General features: G+C 39.8%; 1 protein-coding gene across 1 annotated transcript in view; it reads right to left on the bottom strand.

Moving 5' to 3' along the window:
• The window catches only part of LOC311099915 (dixin-like), a gene marked incomplete at both ends in the record, with an annotated part of 56,397 nt that overhangs the window by 18,954 nt on the left and 17,443 nt on the right, over positions 1–20,000 (bottom strand). Inside the window, 4 exons of the mRNA XM_084140632.1 lie at positions 238–288; positions 394–447; positions 9,332–9,436; positions 14,351–14,401. Of these exons, the coding sequence (XP_083996758.1) occupies positions 238–288; positions 394–447; positions 9,332–9,436; positions 14,351–14,401 (261 nt within the window). The remainder of the gene's footprint in view (positions 1–237; positions 289–393; positions 448–9,331; positions 9,437–14,350; positions 14,402–20,000) is intronic.

Genomic DNA, 20,000 nt, shown 5'->3' with positions numbered 1-20,000 from the left:
TCTCTCTGTGTATGTCTGTGTGTGTGTGTGTGTCTGTGTGTATGTCTCTGTGTGTGTGTGTGTGTGTGTGTCTCTCTGTGTGTGTCTCTCTCTGTGTGTGTCTCTCTCTGTGTGTGTCTCTCTCTGTGTGTGTCTCTGTGTCTCTCTCTGTGTGTGTCTGTGTGTGTGTGTGTCTCTCTCTCTGTGTGTCTCTCTCTCTGTGTGTGTCTCTCTCTGTGTGTGTCTGTGTGGTATTACCTTCTGCAGCTGGTTCTCCTTCAGCAGTCTGTCCTTCTGTCCAAGTTCCTTCTACACACACACACACACACACACACACATACACATAAATGGACCATCCTACTCCCCTGTACATTACCAGACCTCAGTGAGAGAGATAGAGGATGTGTGTCTTACCTTACACTCACTCAGCATCCTGCTCCTCTCGTCCAACTTCCTCTGTAGCTCCGCCTACGACACAACCAACTGGGTCAATATGGATGGGAGTGTGTGTGTGTGTTTGTGTGTAGAAGGAACTTAATAGCTACTGCGGTGAGACAGGCAGTCCCACTATCAGTGCATATTCACTAAAATGATCTTGTCAGACTGCTTGTCGACCTGATAGCCAGCACACATCCATACACGTTCTTGTTTAAGAAGAAGTTGGTTTGATGTTGATGATAACCATCAAGGTTGGGATGTAACTGATTACATGTTACCAGCAAAAATATTGTAATGAAGTTTCAACGTTTATTGGCCAGGATACCACAGCTGTAAAACAGATACCACAGCTGTAAAACAGGACAGTGAAAATGCACAGGATACCACAGCTGTAAAACAGATACCACAGCTGTAAAACAGGACAGTGAAAATGCACAGGATACCACAGCTGTAAAACAGGACAGTGAAAATGCACAGGATACCACAGCTGTAAAACAGATACCACAGCTGTAAAACAGGACAGTGAAAATGCACAGGATACCACAGCTGTAAAACAGGACAGTGAAAATGCACAGGATACCACAGCTGTAAAACAGGACAGTGAAAATGCACAGGATACTACAGCTGTAAAACAGGACAGTGAAAATGCACAGGATACTACAGCTGTAAAACAGGACAGTGAAAATGCACAGGATACCACAGCTGTAAAACAGGACAGTGAAAATGCACAGGATACCACAGCTGTAAAACAGGACAGTGAAAATGCACAGGATACCACAGCTGTAAAACAGGACAGTGAAAATGCACAGGATACCACAGCTGTAAAACAGGACAGTGAAAATGCACAGGATACCACAGCTGTAAAACAGGACAGTGAAAATGCACAGGATACCACAGCTGTAAAACAGGACAGTGAAAATGCACAGGATACCACAGCTGTAAAACAGGACAGTGAAAATGCACAGGATACTACAGCTGTAAAACAGGACAGTGAAAATGCACAGGATACCACAGCTGTAAAACAGGACAGTGAAAATGCACAGGATACTACAGCTGTAAAACAGGACAGTGAAAATGCACAGGATACCACAGCTGTAAAACAGGACAGTGAAAATGCACAGGATACCACAGCTGTAAAACAGGACAGTGAAAATGCACAGGATACCACAGCTGTAAAACAGGACAGTGAAAATGCACAGGATACCACAGCTGTAAAACAGGACAGTGAAAATGCACAGGATACCACAGCTGTAAAACAGGACAGTGAAAATGCACAGGATACTACAGCTGTAAAACAGGACAGTGAAAATGCACAGGATACTACAGCTGTAAAACAGGACAGTGAAAATGCACAGGATACCACAGCTGTAAAACAGGACAGTGAAAATGCACAGGATACCACAGCTGTAAAACAGGACAGTGAAAATGCACAGGATACCACAGCTGTAAAACAGGACAGTGAAAATGCACAGGATACCACAGCTGTAAAACAGGACAGTGAAAATGCACAGGATACCACAGCTGTAAAACAGGACAGTGAAAATGCACAGGATACAACAGCTGTAAAACAGGACAGTGAAAATGCACAGGATACCACAGCTGTAAAACAGGACAGTGAAAATGCACAGGATACTACAGCTGTAAAACAGGACAGTGAAAATGCACAGGATACCACAGCTGTAAAACAGGACAGTGAAAATGCACAGGATACCACAGCTGTAAAACAGGACAGTGAAAATGCACAGGATACCACAGCTGTAAAACAGGACAGTGAAAATGCACAGGATACCACAGCTGTAAAACAGGACAGTGAAAATGCACAGGATACTACAGCTGTAAAACAGGACAGTGAAAATGCACAGGATACTACAGCTGTAAAACAGGACAGTGAAAATGCACAGGATACCACAGCTGTAAAACAGGACAGTGAAAATGCACAGGATACCACAGCTGTAAAACAGGACAGTGAAAATGCACAGGATACTACAGCTGTAAAACAGGACAGTGAAAATGCACAGGATACCACAGCTGTAAAACAGGACAGTGAAAATGCACAGGATACCACAGCTGTAAAACAGGACAGTGAAAATGCACAGGATACTACAGCTGTAAAACAGGACAGTGAAAATGCACAGGATACCACAGCTGTAAAACAGGACAGTGAAAATGCACAGGATACCACAGCTGTAAAACAGGACAGTGAAAATGCACAGGATACCACAGCTGTAAAACAGGACAGTGAAAATGCACAGGATACCACAGCTGTAAAACAGGACAGTGAAAATGCACAGGATACCACAGCTGTAAAACAGATACCACAGCTGTAAAACAGGACAGTGAAAATGCACAGGATACCACAGCTGTAAAACAGGACAGTGAAAATGCACAGGATACTACAGCTGTAAAACAGATACCACAGCTGTAAAACAGGACAGTGAAAATGCACAGGATACTACAGCTGTAAAACAGGACAGTGAAAATGCACAGGATACCACAGCTGTAAAACAGGACAGTGAAATTCGTACCTTGAGAGCTCTTTCCTACAATGCAGTGATAATGATAATAATAATAAAATGTTTAATTAAAATAAAAACAAGAACTACGATGTGAATTAGAAACATGGAAATGTTTGTATATACAGGTCAGGGTCAGTACCTTATTCAATATGCAGGGGTACTGGAGTGGTTGAATATGTGACCGACCGGCTCGATTTGGTCTTATGTAGCAACATTTGAAATTGTGTTTTTTACATTGGATAAAAGTATCAGCAGTTGAGGAACAATGGGAAAGTAATTCTGCTTTGAAAGTTGATAAACTTTTAACCATACTTTTGAGAAAATGTCCCTTGAATGTTTTGGTACACTTACTGGAGAGCTCTTTTTTGTCTACACCCACTCAGCATCGTTCACACCCTCTTAAGCCTTAGCCCCACCCATCTCTTTAAGGATTCACGTGAGGCCAAGCCTTAGCCCCACCCACCTCTTTAAGGATTCACGTGAGGCCAAGCCTTAGCCCCACCCATCTCTTTAAGGATTCACATGTGAGGCCAAGCCTTAGCCCCACCCACCCCTTTAAGGATTCACGTGAGGCCATGTGCTAAACAGAGTGAGTACGGTAGTGTTGTAAACAACCAAAGATTTCAAGACTAAAGGCTTATTCAATGTGCAGGGGTACTGGAATTGTTAAGGTAAGTTTATATATAAAAAGTGACTGGTATCAGGAGAATATAAATAATATATGGTAATATACTAATGGTAATACAGGTAAAAGTCAGTAAATTAGAATATTTTGAAAAACTTGATTTATTTCAGTAATTGCATTCAAAAGGTGTAACTTGTACATTATATTTATTCATTGCACACAGACTGATGCATTCAAATGTTTATTTCATTTAATTTTGATGATTTGAAGTGGCAACAAATGAAAATCCAAAATTCCGTGTGTCACAAAATTAGAATATTGTGTAAGGGTTACATTTTGAAGACACCTGGTGCCACAAAATAATCAGCTGATTAACTCAAAACACCTGCAAAGGGCTTTAAATGGTCTCTCAGTCCAGTTCTGAAGCCTACACAAACATGGGGAAAGACTTCAGATTTGACAGCTGTCCAAAAGGCGACCATCGACACATTGCACAAGGAGGGAAAGACACAAAAGGTTATTGCAGAAGAGGCTGGCTGTTCTCAGAGCTCTGTGTCCAAACACATTAATAGAGAGGCAAAGGGAAGGAAAAACTGTGGTCAGAAAAAGTGTACAAGCGATAGGGATCACCGCGCCCTAGTCAAGATTGTGAAAAAAAACCCATTCAAAAATGTGGGGGAGATTCACAAGGAGTGGACAGCTGCTGGAGTCAGGGCTTCAAGATCCACCACCAAGAGACGCTTGAAAGACATGGGTTTCAACTGCCGCATACCTCGTGTCAAGCCACTGTTGACCAAGAAACAGCGCGAAAAGCGTCTCACCTGGGCTAAGGAAAAAAAGAGCTGGACTGCTGCTGAGTGGTCTAAAGTCATGTTTTCTGACGAAAGCAAATTTTGCATTTCCTTTGGAAATCGAGGTCCCAGAGTCTGGAGGAAGACAGGAGAGGCACAGGATCCACGTTGCCTGAAGTCTAGTGTAAAGTTTCCACCATCAGTGATGGTTTGGGGTGCCATGTCATCTGCTGGTGTCGGTCCACTCTGTTTCCTGAGATCAAGGGTCAACGCAGCCGTCTACCAGCAAGTTTTAGAGCACTTCATGCTTCCTGCTGCTGACCTGCTCTATGGAGATGGAGATTTCAGGTTCCAACAGGACTTGGCGCCTGCACACAGTGCAAAATCTACCCGTGCCTGGTTTACGGACCATGGTATTTCTGTTCTAAATTGGCCAGCCAACTCCCCTGACCTTAGCCCCATAGAAAATCTGTGGGGTATTGTGAAAAGGAAGATGCAGAATGCCAGACCCAACAACGCAGAAGAGTTGAAGGCCACTATCAGAGCAACCTGGGCTCTCATAACACCTGAGCAGTGCCAGAAACCCATCGACTCCATGCCACGCCGCATTAATGCAGTAATTGAGGCAAAAGGAGCTCCAACCAAGTATTGAGTATTGTACATGCTCATATTTTTCATTTTCATACTTTTCAGTTGGCCAACATTTCTAAAAAATCCCTTTTTTGTATTAGCCTTAAGTAATATTCTAATTTTGTGACACACGGAATTTTGGATTTTCATTTGTTGCCACTTCAAATCATCAAAATTAAATGAAATAAACATTTGAATGCATCAGTCTGTGTGCAATGAATAAATATAATGTACAAGTTACACCTTTTGAATGCAATTACTGAAATAAATCAAGTTTTTCAAAATATTCTAATTTACTGACTTTTACCTGTATACTAATGGTAATATACTAATGGTAGTATACTAATGGTAATATACTACTGGTAATATACTGGTATTATACTAGTAATATACTAATGGTAATATACTAATGGTAATATACTGGTATTATACTAGTAATATACTAATGGTAATATACTAATGGTAGTATACTAATGGTAATATACTAATGGTAATATACTAATGGCAATATACTAATGGCAATATATTCATGGTAATATACTCATGGTAATATACTCATGGTAATATACTAATGGCAATATACTAATGGTTATATACTAATGGTAATATTTCCATGTAAACAGGAGTAATATTGACCAGTAGCATATATACTAATGGTAATATACTAATGGTAATATACTCATGGCAATATACTCATGGCAATATACTCATGGTAATATACTCATGGTAATATACTCATGGTAATATACTCATGGTAATATACTCATGGTAATATACTAGTAATATACTAGTGGTAATATACTAATGGTAGAATACTAATGGTAATATACTAATGGTAATATACTAGTGGTAATATACTAGTGGTAATATACTAATGGTAATATACTCATGGTAATATACTCATGGTAATATACTCATGGTAATATACTAGTAATATACTAGTGGTAATATACTAATGGTAGAATACTAATGGTAATATACTAATGGTAATATACTAGTGGTAATATACTAGTGGTAATATACTAATGGTAATATACTAATGGTAATATACTAATGGTAATATACTAATGGTAGTATACTAATGGTAATATACTGGTATTATACTAGTAATATACTAATGGTAATATACTAATGGTAGTATACTAATGGTAGTATACTAATGGTAATATACTAATGGTAATATACTAATGGTTATATACTAATGGCAATATACTAATGGCAATATACTCATGGTAATATACTCATGGTAATATACTAATGGTAATATACTAATGGTAATATACTAGTGGTAATATACTAATGGTAGAATACTAATGGTAATATACTAATGGTAATATACTAATGGTAATATACTAGTGGTAATATACTAGTGGTAATATACTAATGGTAATATACTAGTGGTAATATACTAATGGTAGAATACTAATGTTTATATACTAATGGTAATATACTAATGGTAATATACTAGTGGTAATATACTAGTGGTAATATACTAGTGGTAATATACTAATGGTAATATACTAATGGTAATATACTAATGGTAATATACTAGTAATATACTAATGGTAATATACTAATGGTAATATACTAATGGTAGTATACTAATGGTAGTATACTAATGGTAATATACTAATGGTAATATACTAGTAATATACTAATGGTAATATACTAGTGGTAATATACTAATGGTAGAATACTAATGGTAATATACTAATGGTAATATACTAGTGGTAATATACTAGTGGTAATATACTAATGGTAATATACTAATGGTAATATACTAATGGTAATATACTAGTAATATACTAATGGTAATATACTAATGGTAATATAATAATGGTAGTATACTAATGGTAGTATACTAATGGTAATATACTAATGGTAATATACTAATGGTAATATACTAGTAATATACTAATGGTAATATACTAATGGTAATATACTAATGGTAATATACTAATGGCAATATACTAATGTTTATATACTAATGGTAATATACTAATGGTAATATACTAATGGTAATATACTAATGGCAATATACTAGCAATATACTAATGGTAATATACTAATGGTAATATACTAATGGTAATATACTAATGGTAATATACTAGTAATATACTAATGGTAATATACTAATGGTAATATACTAGTAATATACTAATGGTAATATACTAATGGTAATATACTAATGGCAATATACTAATGGTAATATACTAATGGTAATATACTAATGGTAATATACTAGTAATATACTAATGGTAATATACTAGTAATATACTAATGGTAATATACTAGTAATATACTAATGGTAATATACTAATGGTAATATACTAGTAATATACTAATGGTAATATACTAATGGTAATATACTAGTAATATACTAATGGTAATATACTAGTGGTAATATACTAATGGTAATATACTAATGGCAATATACTCATGGTAATATACTAATGGTAATATACTAATGGTAATATACTAATGGCAATATACTAATGGTTATATACTAGTAATATACTAATGGTAATATACTAATGGTAATATACTAATGGTAATATACTAGTAATATACTAATGGTAATATACTAATGGTAATATACTAGTAATATACTAATGGTAATATACTAATGGTAATATACTAATGGTAATATACTAGTAATATACTAATGGTAATATACTAATGGTAATATACTAGTAATATACTAATGGTAATATACTAATGGTTATATACTAATGGTAATATTTCCATGTAAACAGGAGTAATATTGACCAGTAGCAGGATAGATAGATAGATACTGATGGTAATCAATGGACAATATTGTAATAGGGTAATCAATCTGTGGATGGTCTGTGGAAGAGGGAGAGCAGTAGATGCATTACCCTCCGTAGGGCCTGCCGGTCGCGGGCGGTGCAGTTGCCATACCAAACGGTGATACAACCAGTATGGATGCTCTCAATAGTGCAGCTGTAAAAGTTCCTGAGGATCTGAGGGGCCATGCCAAATCGTTTCAGCCTCCTGAGGGAGAAGAGACATTGCTGTTCTGGTGTGAGAGTACCATGTGAAGGACTCAGTGATGTGGACACAGAGGACCTTGACCCTCTCCACTGCAGCCCCATCTTATTATCAAATGATTGGCCAATAGAATGTTGGGAAGTGGTGGCCAATTTTCCCTTTGCCATAGTCTCAACAGGAAGCCTGATCTCCTGCCTCTTTTCGCGGCGTTTCCTCTGGGAGCCCGTAGATTGGATCTGAGGTACATAGAGAGCCCAGGGCGGAGGAGTCGGAGTCAAAGCCGAAGGTTAGTTAGTAACTGCCGATCTGATGTTCAAAAGTTTTTGTCGATCATAAGAAATTATAGCGGATACATTTAGCGAAAATATGAGATGAGTTACTTTTTTAAAAACTATTGTAGATGATTACTGCTTAGATTACTTTTTAATTCAGAAAGGATGTTTCTCAATGACATTCAAATCAGCATTGAAAAAAGTGCAAGTTGAAGTTTGTTCAACCTGAGCGAGTTTGACCACCAGTCAGAGACCACTATGATGACACCAATCAGAGACCACTATGATGACCACCAATCAAAGACCACTATAATGACCACCAATCAGAGACCACTATGATGACGACCAATCAGAGACCACTATGATGACACCAGATGATGACCACCAATCAGAGACCACTATGATGACACCAAATGATGACGACCAATCAGAGACCACTATGATGACACCAAATGATGACGACCAATCAGAGACCACTATGACACCAAATGTGTTTGAAGGATCCTTTCAGACTTCTTCTAAGGCCTCTTAAAAGGGAAATCAATCCAAAAGTAACTGATAGTAATCAGATTACCTTACTGAGTTAGGGTAACTAGTAACTAACGGATTACATTTAAAGTTACCTACCAAACTGTACCAAATAAGTGTGTTGCTCTTTTGACTCCTACATGGAGCAGACCTTTGCTGACAAGTTACTGAAATACCAGTCCCTCGTGTCACGTCTGGACAGCCCTGGTTATCAGTCAAACTTGTAGAGCTGGTATTTGGAAGTCTCGGCCATGTTCATAGGCTGACAGTATGTGGCAACTAGCGAGGTACTGCTCTGTGTTAGCTGCCATGGGCAGCCTAGCTGTATGGAGAAGAAGGTGCTTTCTCTATCCATAAGAGTCCATATATCCATGAACTATGAAATGCTTGAATTATTCTCACCTGTAATGTGATTTGTTGATTCAAATAACGTTTTAAAATGTGTGTGTATGTGAGTGAGTGAGTGTGTGTGCATGCGGTATGTGTGTGTGCATGTGAGTCAGTGAGTGTGTGTGCATGCGGTATGTGTGTGTGTCGTACGTTGAGGCTGGTGAGTTGGTCCTGGGTCATGCTGGATCTGAGCTGCTCCTGTTTCAGCTGCAACACACACTCCTCCTGGACAGACAATCTCTGCTGCTGTGCCTCCTACACACACACACACACACACACACACACACACAGACACAGACACAGACACACACACACACACACACACACACACACACACACACACACACACACACACACACACACACACACAGAGAATATTAGAAAATCAGCAGGGGATCAAATGCTTTTTTCCCTCACTGTAGGCCTTGAAATACATCCACAGGTACACCTCCAATTGACTCAAATGATGTCAATTAGCCTATCAGAACCTTCCAAAGCCAGGACATCATTTTCTGGAATTTTCCAAGCTGTTTAAAGGCACAGTCAACTTAGTTGTCACGTTTGTTCATAGCCGGGTCAGACCAAGGCGCAGCGTGATATGCATACATGTTTATTTGAAACGAATAAACAACGACAAAACAACAAACGAAACGAAACGTGAAGTCCACGGTACACAAACAACATACCTCACACGGAACAAGATCCCACAACCCACTAGTGCCAATACGCTGCCTAAGTATGATCCCCAATCAGAGACAACGAGCGACAGCTGCCTCTGATTGGGAACCACACCGGCCAACATAGAAATACCCATACTAGATAGAAAACATAGAACTACACAACATAGAATATACACACCCTGACTCAACAAATACGAGGCCCCTGAGTCAGGGCGTGACATTAGTGTATGTAAACTTCTGACCCACTGGAATTGTGATACAGTGAATTATAAGTTAAATAATCTTTCTGTAAACAATTGTTGGAAAAATTACTTGTGTCATGCACAAAGTAGATATCCTAACCGACTTGCCAAAACTATAATTTGTAACAAGACATTTGTGGAGTGATTGAGAAACGGGTTTTAATGACTCCAACCTAAGTGTATGTAAACTTCCGACTTCAACTGTACGTCTCGTGTCTGAGCTGTTGAATTTCGACTCTACTTTGTCTCTGTACAGATGTTTTGCCTGTTTGATTGCCTTATGGAGGGAATAACTACACTGTTTGTATTCGACCATATTCCCAGTCACCTTGCCGTGGTTTAATGCATTTCAGTTTTGCGCGATGCTGCGATCTATCCACGGTTTTTGGTTTGGGTAGGTGTTAACAATGGGAACGACGTCCCGTAAACACTCCCTGATTAACTCAGTCACCGTGTTTGTGTATTCTCAGAGGCAACCCAGAACATGTCCCAGTCCGCGTCATCAAAACAATATTGAAGCGTTGATTCCGATTGGTCAGACCAGCGTTGAATAGGCCTTTAGCACGGGTACATCCTGTTTGAATTCCTGCCTATAGGAAGGGAGGAGCAGAATGGAGTCGTGATCTGATTTGCCGAAGGGAGGGTGGGGGAGGGCCTTTTAGCCAATCCCGGAAGGGAGAGTAACAATGGTAGAGAGTTTTTGAAGCACGAGTACTACAGTGTTGATAGAACTTCGGCAGCGTTTTCCTCAAATATGCTTTGTTAAAATCCCCAGCTACAATAAATGCGGCCTCAGGATATGTGGTTTCCAGTTTGCATAAAGTCCAGTGTAGTTCTTGAGGGCTGTCGTGGTATCGGCTTGAGGGGGAATATACACAGCCGTGACTATAACCAAAGAGACTTCTCTTGGGAGGTAATGCGGTCGACATTTGATTGTGAGGTATTCTAGGTCGGGTGAACAAAATAACTTGCGTTCCTGTATGTTACTACAATTAAACTATGAGTCGTTAATCATGAAACACACACCTCCGCCCTTCTGCTTCCCAGATAGTTCTTTATTACTGTCTGTGCGATGTACTGAGAACCCAGCTGGCTGGACAGGGACAGTATATCCGGAGAGAGCAATGATTCCGTGAAACAGAGTATGTTACAGTCTCTGATGTCTCTCTGGAAGGAGATCCTCGCCCTGAGCTCGTCTACTTTATTGTCCAAGGACTGAACATTAGTGAGTAATATACTCGGAAGCGGTGGATGGTGTGCCCGCCTCCTGAGTTGGACTAGAAGTCCACTCCGAATACCTCTTCTCCGCCGGCAGCGTCTTGCAGCATCTGGGATAAGTTAAATTGCCCTGGGGGGTACGAACAAAGGATCCAATTCAGGAAAGTCGTATTTCTGGATGTAATGCTGGTGAGTTACCGCCGCTCTGATATCCAAAAGTTCTTTCCGGCTGTATGTAATAACACAAAAAACGTTCTGGGCTAATAATGTAAGATATAACAACAACAAAAAACGAAATACTGCAAAGTTGCTTAGGAGCTAGAAGCAGAGCTGCCATGTCTGTTGCTTAGGAGCTAGAAGCAGAGCTGCCATGTCTGTTGCTTAGGAGCTAGAAGCAGAGCTGCCATGTCTGTTGCTTAGGAGCTAGAAGCAGAGCTGCCATGTCTGTTGCTTAGGAGCTAGAAGCAGAGCTGCCATGTCTGTTGCTTAGGAGCTAGAAGCAGAGCTGCCATGTCTGTTGCTTAGGAGCTAGAAGCAGAGCTGCCATGTCTGTTGCTTAGGAGCTAGAAGCAGAGCTGCCATGTCTGTTGCTTAGGAGCTAGAAGCAGAGCTGCCATGTCTGTTGCTTAGGAGCTAGAAGCAGAGCTGCCATGTCTGTTGCTTCGGAGCTAGAAGCAGAGCTGCCATGTCTGTTGCTTAGGAGCTAGAAGCAGAGCTGCCATGTCTGTTGCTTAGGAGCTAGAAGCAGAGCTGCCATGTCTGTTGCTCAGGAGCTAGAAGCAGAGCTGCCATGTCTGTTGCTTAGGAGCTAGAAGCAGAGCTGCCATGTCTGTTGCTTAGGAGCTAGAAGCAGAGCTGCCATGTCTGCTGCTGAGGAGCTAGAAGCAGAGCTGCCATGTCTGTTGCTGAGGAGCTAGAAGCAGAGCTGCCATGTCTGTTGCTGAGGAGCTAGAAGCAGAGCTGCCATGTCTGTTGCTTAGGAGCTAGAAGCAAAGCTGCCATGTCTGTTGCTGAGGAGCTAGAAGCAGAGCTGCCATGTCTGTTGCTTAGGAGCTAGAAGCAGAGCTGCCATGTCTGTTGCTTAGGAGCTAGAAGCAGAGCTGCCATGTCTGTTGCTTAGGAGCTAGAAGCAGAGCTGCCATGTCTGTTGCTTAGGAGCTAGAAGCAGAGCTGCCATGTCTGTTGCTTAGGAGCTAGAAGCAGAGCTGCCATGTCTGTTGCTTAGGAGCTAGAAGCAGAGCTGCCATGTCTGTTGCTTCGGAGCTAGAAGCAGAGCTGCCATGTCTGTTGGCGCCATCTTGCTTGTTCCATATATACAATTTAAAATATTACATGACACTACATTTCATAACACTTTACCAAATACATTTAGTATGTTCCCTCAGGCCACTACTCCACTATCACATATTTACAATACAACATCCATGTGTGTAGAGTGCGTGTCTTATCATGTGTATGTGTGTCTGTGCCTGTGTGTGTCTCTTCACAGTCCCCGCTGTTCCATAAGGTGTATTTTTATCTGTTTTTTAAATCTGATTCTACTGCCTGATATGTAGTCATGGCTCTATGTAGTACTGTGCGCCTCCCATAGTCTGTTCTGGACTTGGGGACTGTGAAGAGACCTCTGGTGGCATGTCTTGTGGGGTATGCATGGGTGTCCGAGCTGTGTGCTAGTAGTTTAAACAGACAGCTCGGTGCATTCAGCTTGTCAACACTTCTTACAAAAACAAGTAGTGATGAAGTCAATCTCTCCTCCACTTTGAGCCATGAGAGACTTACATTAATGTTCCACAAGATTTATGAAAATGTTCAATTTCCACATGATTTATTACAAGATTTAGTTGAGGTTTAGGGTTTAGTGAATGATTTGTCCCAAATACAATGCTTTTGGTTTTTGAAATATTTAGGACTAACTTATTCCTTGCCACCCATTCTGAAACTAACTGCAGCTCTTTGTTAAGTGTTGCAGTGATTTCACTCGCTGTAGTAGCTGACGTGTATAGTGTTGAGTCATCCGCATACATAGACACACTGGCTTTACTCAGAGCCAGTGGCATGTTGTTAGTAAAGATTGAAAAGAGTAAGAGGCCTAGACAGCTGCCCTGGGGAATTCCTGATTCTACCTGGATTATGTTGGAGGCTTCCATTAATGAACACCCTCTGTTTTCTGTTAGACAGGTAACTCTTTATCCACAATATAGCAGGGGGTGTAAAGCCATAACACATAAGTTTTTCCAGCAGCAGACTATGATCGATAATGTCAAAAGCCGCACTGAAGTCTAACAAAACAGCCCCCACAATATTTTTATCATCAATTTCTCTCAGCCAATGATCAGTCATTTTTGTAAGTGCTGTGCTTGTTGAATGTCCTTCCCTATAAGTGTCCTGAAAGTCTGTTGTCAATTTGTTTACTTTAAAATATCATTGTATCTGGTCAAACACAATTTCTTCCAGAAGTTTACTAAGGGTTGGTAACAGGCTAATTGGTCGGCTATTTGAGCCAGTAAAGGGGGCTTTACTATTCTTGGGTAGCGGAATGACTTTTGCTTCCCTCCAGGCCTGAGGGCACACACTTTCTAGTAGGCTTAGATTGAAGATATGGCAAATAGGAGTGGCAATATCGTCCGCTATTATCCTCAGTAATTTTCCATCCATGTTGTCAGACCCCGGTGGCTTGTCATTATTGATAGACAACAATAATTTTTTCACCTCTTCCACACTCACTTTACGGAATTCAAAATTACAATGCTTGTCTTTCACAATTTGATCAGTTATACTTGAATGTGTAGTGTCAGCATTTGTTGCTGGCATGTCATGGCTAAGTTTGCTAATTGGCAATATCAGTGTCAGTTTTGTGATGAATGAGCCATCTGATTCAATGAATGATGGAGCTGAGTTTGGGCTGAGTTTGGGCTGAGTTTGCCTTTTTGCACAGAATTTCATGGTAACCTCCAGTCAAGGTTTGAATATTGGTGTGTGTGTGTGTGTGTGTGTGTGTGTGTGTGTGTGTGTGTGTGTGTGTGTCTCACCTTGACTCCCTCCAGGTTCCGTACCTCCTGTTTACAACGCAGCAGCTCTCTCTGTAACACACACACACACACACACACACACACACACACACACACACAGACACACACACAGACACACACACAGACACACACACACACAGACACACACAGACACACAGACACACAGACACACACACACACACAGACACACACACAGACACACACACAGACACACACACACACACACATTTTAGTCATTTAGCAGATGCTCTTATCCAGAGCAACTTCCAGTTAGTGCATTCATCTTAAGGTAGCTAGGTGGGACAACCACATATCACAGCCGTAGTACAATTTCCCTCAATAAACAATTTCCCTCAATAAACAATTTCCCTCAATAAACAAGTTTTCATCAAAGTCAGTGCAATTAGAAAAAGTGCAAATGTCTTTTGATAAACGGCGTCTTATTTGGCTAAATGGCTTATATTATTATTATTCATTATATTAGTGCTTTTTGGGGGGGGATAAGACAGATGTCAACACAACCACAACACAACCACAACACAACCACAACACAACAACAACACAACAACAACACAACCACAACACAACCGAGGCATTCCATGTCATTTTAGCAAGCCATGACACCCACTATCTCAGATTGTTCTGAAAATTGTTTCTGTAGTTAGACTGGCATTCCAGAATCATTATGTTGTTAAAATGTAACTTTATCTCAGAGAAATTAGGCAAATTGATTGCACCCAAATTGGCCATTTTAATTTATAGGATTCAGATACCAGTACCTAGTAATATTGTTATCAAAGACCTGACTGGACCCAGCACCTCACGGTATGGCTTGTTATATTGTCAGAAATCAGCCAAGATCTCAGAAAAAAATGTGTAGACCTCCACAAGTCTGGTTCATCCATGGGAGCAATTTCCAAAAGCCTGAAGGTACCACGTTCATCTGTACAAACAATAGTATGCAAGTATAAACACCATGGGACCACGCAGCCGTCATACCGCTCAGGAAGGTGACGCGTTCTGTCTCCTAGAAATGAACGTACTTTGGTGCGAAAAGTGCAAATCAATCCCAGAACAACAGCAAAGGACCTTGTAAAGATGCTGGAGGAAACAGGTACAAAAGTATCTATATCCACAGTAAAACGAGTCCTATATCGACATAACCTGAAAGGCAGCTCAGCAAGGAAGAAGCCACTGCTCCAAAACCACCATAAAAAAGCCAGACTACGAAAATGCAACTGCACATTGGGACAAAGATCGTACTTTTTGGAGAAATGTCCTCTGGTCTGGGTGGCAGCATCATGCTGTGGGGGTGCTTTGCTGCAAGAGGGACTGGTGCACTTCACAAAATAGATGGCATCATGAGGAAGGAAAATTATGTGGATATACAGTGGGGGAAAAAAGTATTTAGTCAGCCACCAATTGTGCAAGTTCTCCCACTTAAAAAGATGAGAGAGGCCTGTAATTTTCATCATAGGTACACGTCAACTATGACAGACAAATTTTTAAAAAAAAATCCAGAAAATCACATTGTAGGATTTGTAATGAATTTATTTGCAAATTATGGTGGAAAATAAGTATTTGGTCACCTACAAACAAGCAAGATTTCTGGCTCTCACAGACCTGTAACTTCTTCTTTAAGAGGCTCCTCTGTCCTCCACTCGTTACCTGTATTAATGGCACCTGTTTGAACTTGTTATCAGTATAAAAGACACCTGTCCACAACCTCAAACAGTCACACTCCAAACTCCACTATGGCCAAGACCAAAGAGCTGTCAAAGGACACCAGAAACAAAATTGTAGACCTGCACCAGGCTGGGAAGACTGAATCTGCAATTGGTAAGCAGCTTGGTTTGAAGAAATCAACAGTGGGAGCAATTATTAGGAAATGGAAGACATACAAGACCACTGATAATCTCCCTCGATCTGGGGCTCCACGCAAGATCTCACCCCGTGGGGTCAAAATGATCACAAGAACGGTGAGCAAAAATCCCAGAACCACACCTAGTGAATGACCTGCAGAGAGCTGGGACCAAAGTAACAAAGCCTACCATCAGTAACACACTACGCCGCCAGGGACTCAAATCCTGCAGTGCCAGACGTGTCCCCCTGCTTAAGCCAGTACATGTCCAGGCCCGTCTGAAGTTTGCTAGAGTGCATTTGGATGATCCAGAAGAGGATTGGGAGAATGTCATATGGTCAGATGAAACCAAAATAGAACTTTTTGGTAAAATCTCAACTCGTCGTGTTTGGAGGACAAAGAATGCTGAGTTGCATCCAAAGAACACCATACCTACTGTGAAGCATGGGGGTGGAAACATCATGCTTTGGGGCTGTTTTTCTGCAAAGGGACCAGGACGACTGATCCGTGTAAAGGAAAGAATGAATGGGGCCATGTATCGTGAGATTTTGAGTGAAAACCTCCTTCCATCAGCAAGGGCATTGAAGATGAAACGTGGCTGGGTCTTTCAGCATGACAACACACCGCCCGGGCAACGAAGGAGTGGCTTCGTAAGAAGCATTTCAAGGTCCTGGAGTGGCCTAGCCAGTCTCCAGATCTCAACCCCATAGAAAATCTTTGGAGGGAGTTGAAAGTCCGTGTTGCCCAGCGACAGCCCCAAAACATCACTGCTCTAGAGGAGATCTGCATGGAGGAATGGGCCAAAATACCAGCAATAGTGTGTGAAAACCTTGTGAAGACTTAAAGAAAACGTTCGACCTGTGTCATTGCCAACAAAGGGTATATAACAAAGTATTGAGAAACTTTTGTTATTGACCAAATACTTATTTTCCACCATAATTTGCAAATAAATTCATAAAAAATCCTACAATGTGATTTTCAGGATTTTTTTTCTCTAATTTTGTCTGTCATAGTTGACGTGTACCTATGATGAAAATTACAGGCCTCTCTCATCTTTTTAAGTGGGAGAACTTGCACAATTGGTGGCTGACTAAATAAAAATTTTCCCCACTGTATTGAAGCAACATCTCAAGACATCAGTCAAGAAGTTAAAGCTTGGTCGCAAATGGGTCTTCCAAATGGACAATGACCCCAAGCATACATCCAAAGTTGTGGCAAAATGGCTTAAGGACAACAAAGTCAAGATATTGGAGTGGCCATCACAAAGCCCTGACCTCAAGCCTATAAAACATTTGTGGGCAGAACTGAAAAAGCGTGTGCGAGCAAGGAGGCCTACAAACCTGACTCAGTTACACCAGCTCTGTCAGGAGGAATGGGCCAAAATTCACCCAACTTATTGTGGGAAGCTTGTGGAAGGCTACCCAAAACGTTTGACCCAAGTTAAACAATTTAAAGGCAATGCTGCCAAATACTAATTGAGTGCATGTAAAGTTCTGACCCACTGGGGATGTGATGAAAGAAATAAAAGCTGAAATAAATCATTCTCTCTACTATTATTCTGACATTTCACATTCTTAAAATAAAGTGGTGATCCTAACTGACCTAAAACAGGGAATTTTTACTAGGATTAAATGTCAGGAATTGTGAAAAACTGATTTAAATGTATTTGGCTGAGGAGTATGTAAACTTCCGATGTATTCAATCTTTCAATTGCTTTAATTAAATTGTGATCAGGATCACAGCTCTATCGCAAATGCAATCAGGGAAATACAAGCAACAAGCATATTCAGTTCATATTCTACCTGACTCATATTCAGCTCATATTCTTCCTGACTCATATTCAGTTCATATTCTACCTGACTCATATTCAGTTCATATTCTACCTGACTCATATTCAGTTCATATTCTACCTGACTCATATTCAGCTCATATTCTACCTGACTCATATTTAGTTCATATTCTACCTGACTCATATTCAGTTCATATTCTACCTGACTCATATTCAGCTCATATTCTTCCTGACTCATATTCAGCTCATATTCTACCTGACTCATATTCAGTTCATATTCTTCCTGACTCATATTCAGTTCATATTCTACCTGACTCATATTCAGTTCATATTCTACCTGACTCATATTCAGTTCATATTCTACCTGACTCATATTCAGTTCATATTCTACCTGACTCATATTCAGTTCATATTCTTCCTGACTCATATTCAGTTCATATTCTACCTGACTCATATTCAGCTCATATTCTTCCTGACTCATATTCAGTTCATATTCTACCTGACTCATATTCAGCTCATATTCTACCTGACTCATATTCAGTTCATATTCTACCTGACTCATATTAAATTCATATTCTTCCTGACTCATATTCAGTTCATATTCTACCTGACTCATATTCAGCTCATATTCTTCCTGACTCATATTAAATTCATATTCTTCCTGACTCATATTCAGTTCATATTCTACCTGACTCATATTCAGCTCATATTCTTCCTGACTCATATTCAGTTCATATTCTACCTTATTCATATTCAGTTCACAGTGTATATTCTACCTGACTCATAATCAGTTCATATTCTTCCTGACTCATATTCAGTTCATATTCTTCCTTACTCATATTCAGTTCATATTCTAACTGACTCATATTCAGTTCATATTCTTCCTTACTCATATTCAGTTCATATTCTAACTGACTCATATTCAGTTCATATTCTTCCTGACTCATATTCAGTTCATATTCTACCTGACACATATTCAGTTCATATTCTACCTGACTCATATTCAGTTCATATTCTACCTGACTCATATTCAGTTCATATTCTACCTGACTCATATTCAGTTCATATTCTTCCTGACTCATATTCAGTTCATATTCTACCTGACTCATATTCAGTTCATATTCTTCCTGACTCATATTCAGTTCATATTCTACCTGACTCATATTCAGTTCATATTCTTCCTTACTCATATTCAGTTCATATTCTACCTGACTCATATTCAGTTCATATTCTACCTGACTCATATTCAGTTCATATTCTACCTGACTCATATTCAGTTCATATTCTACCTGACTCATATTCAGTTCATATTCTACCTGACTCATATTCAGTTCATATTCTTCCTGACTCATATTCAGTTCATATTCTACCTGACTCATATTCAGTTCATATTCATCCTGACTCATATTCAGTTCATATTCTACCTGACTCATATTCAGTTCATATTCTTCCTTACTCATATTCAGTTCATATTCTACCTGACTCATATTCAGCTCATATTCTACCTGACTCATATTCAGCTCATATTCTACCTGACTCATATTCAGCTCATATTCTTCCTGACTCATATTCAGTTCATATTCTACCTGACTCATATTCAGCTCATATTCTACCTGACTCATATTCAGTTCATATTCTACCTGACTCATATTAAATTCATATTCTTCCTGACTCATATTCAGTTCATATTCTACCTGACTCATATTCAGCTCATATTCTTCCTGACTCATATTAAATTCATATTCTTCCTGACTCATATTCAGTTCATATTCTACCTGACTCATATTCAGCTCATATTCTTCCTGACTCATATTCAGTTCATATTCTACCTTATTCATATTCAGTTCACAGTGTATATTCTACCTGACTCATAATCAGTCCATATTCTTCCTGACTCATATTCAGTTCATATTCTTCCTGACTCATATTCAGTTCATATTCTACCTGACTCATATTCAGTTCATATTCTACCTGACTCATATTCAGTTCATATTCTACCT

The sequence above is a fragment of the Coregonus lavaretus genome (assembly GCF_964263955.1).
Source record: "Coregonus lavaretus genome assembly, chromosome: 24".
NCBI lineage: Eukaryota > Metazoa > Chordata > Actinopteri > Salmoniformes > Salmonidae > Coregonus > Coregonus lavaretus.
The sequence above is the reverse complement of the archived record's forward strand: the minus strand, read 5'-3'. Positions and strand labels throughout refer to the sequence as shown.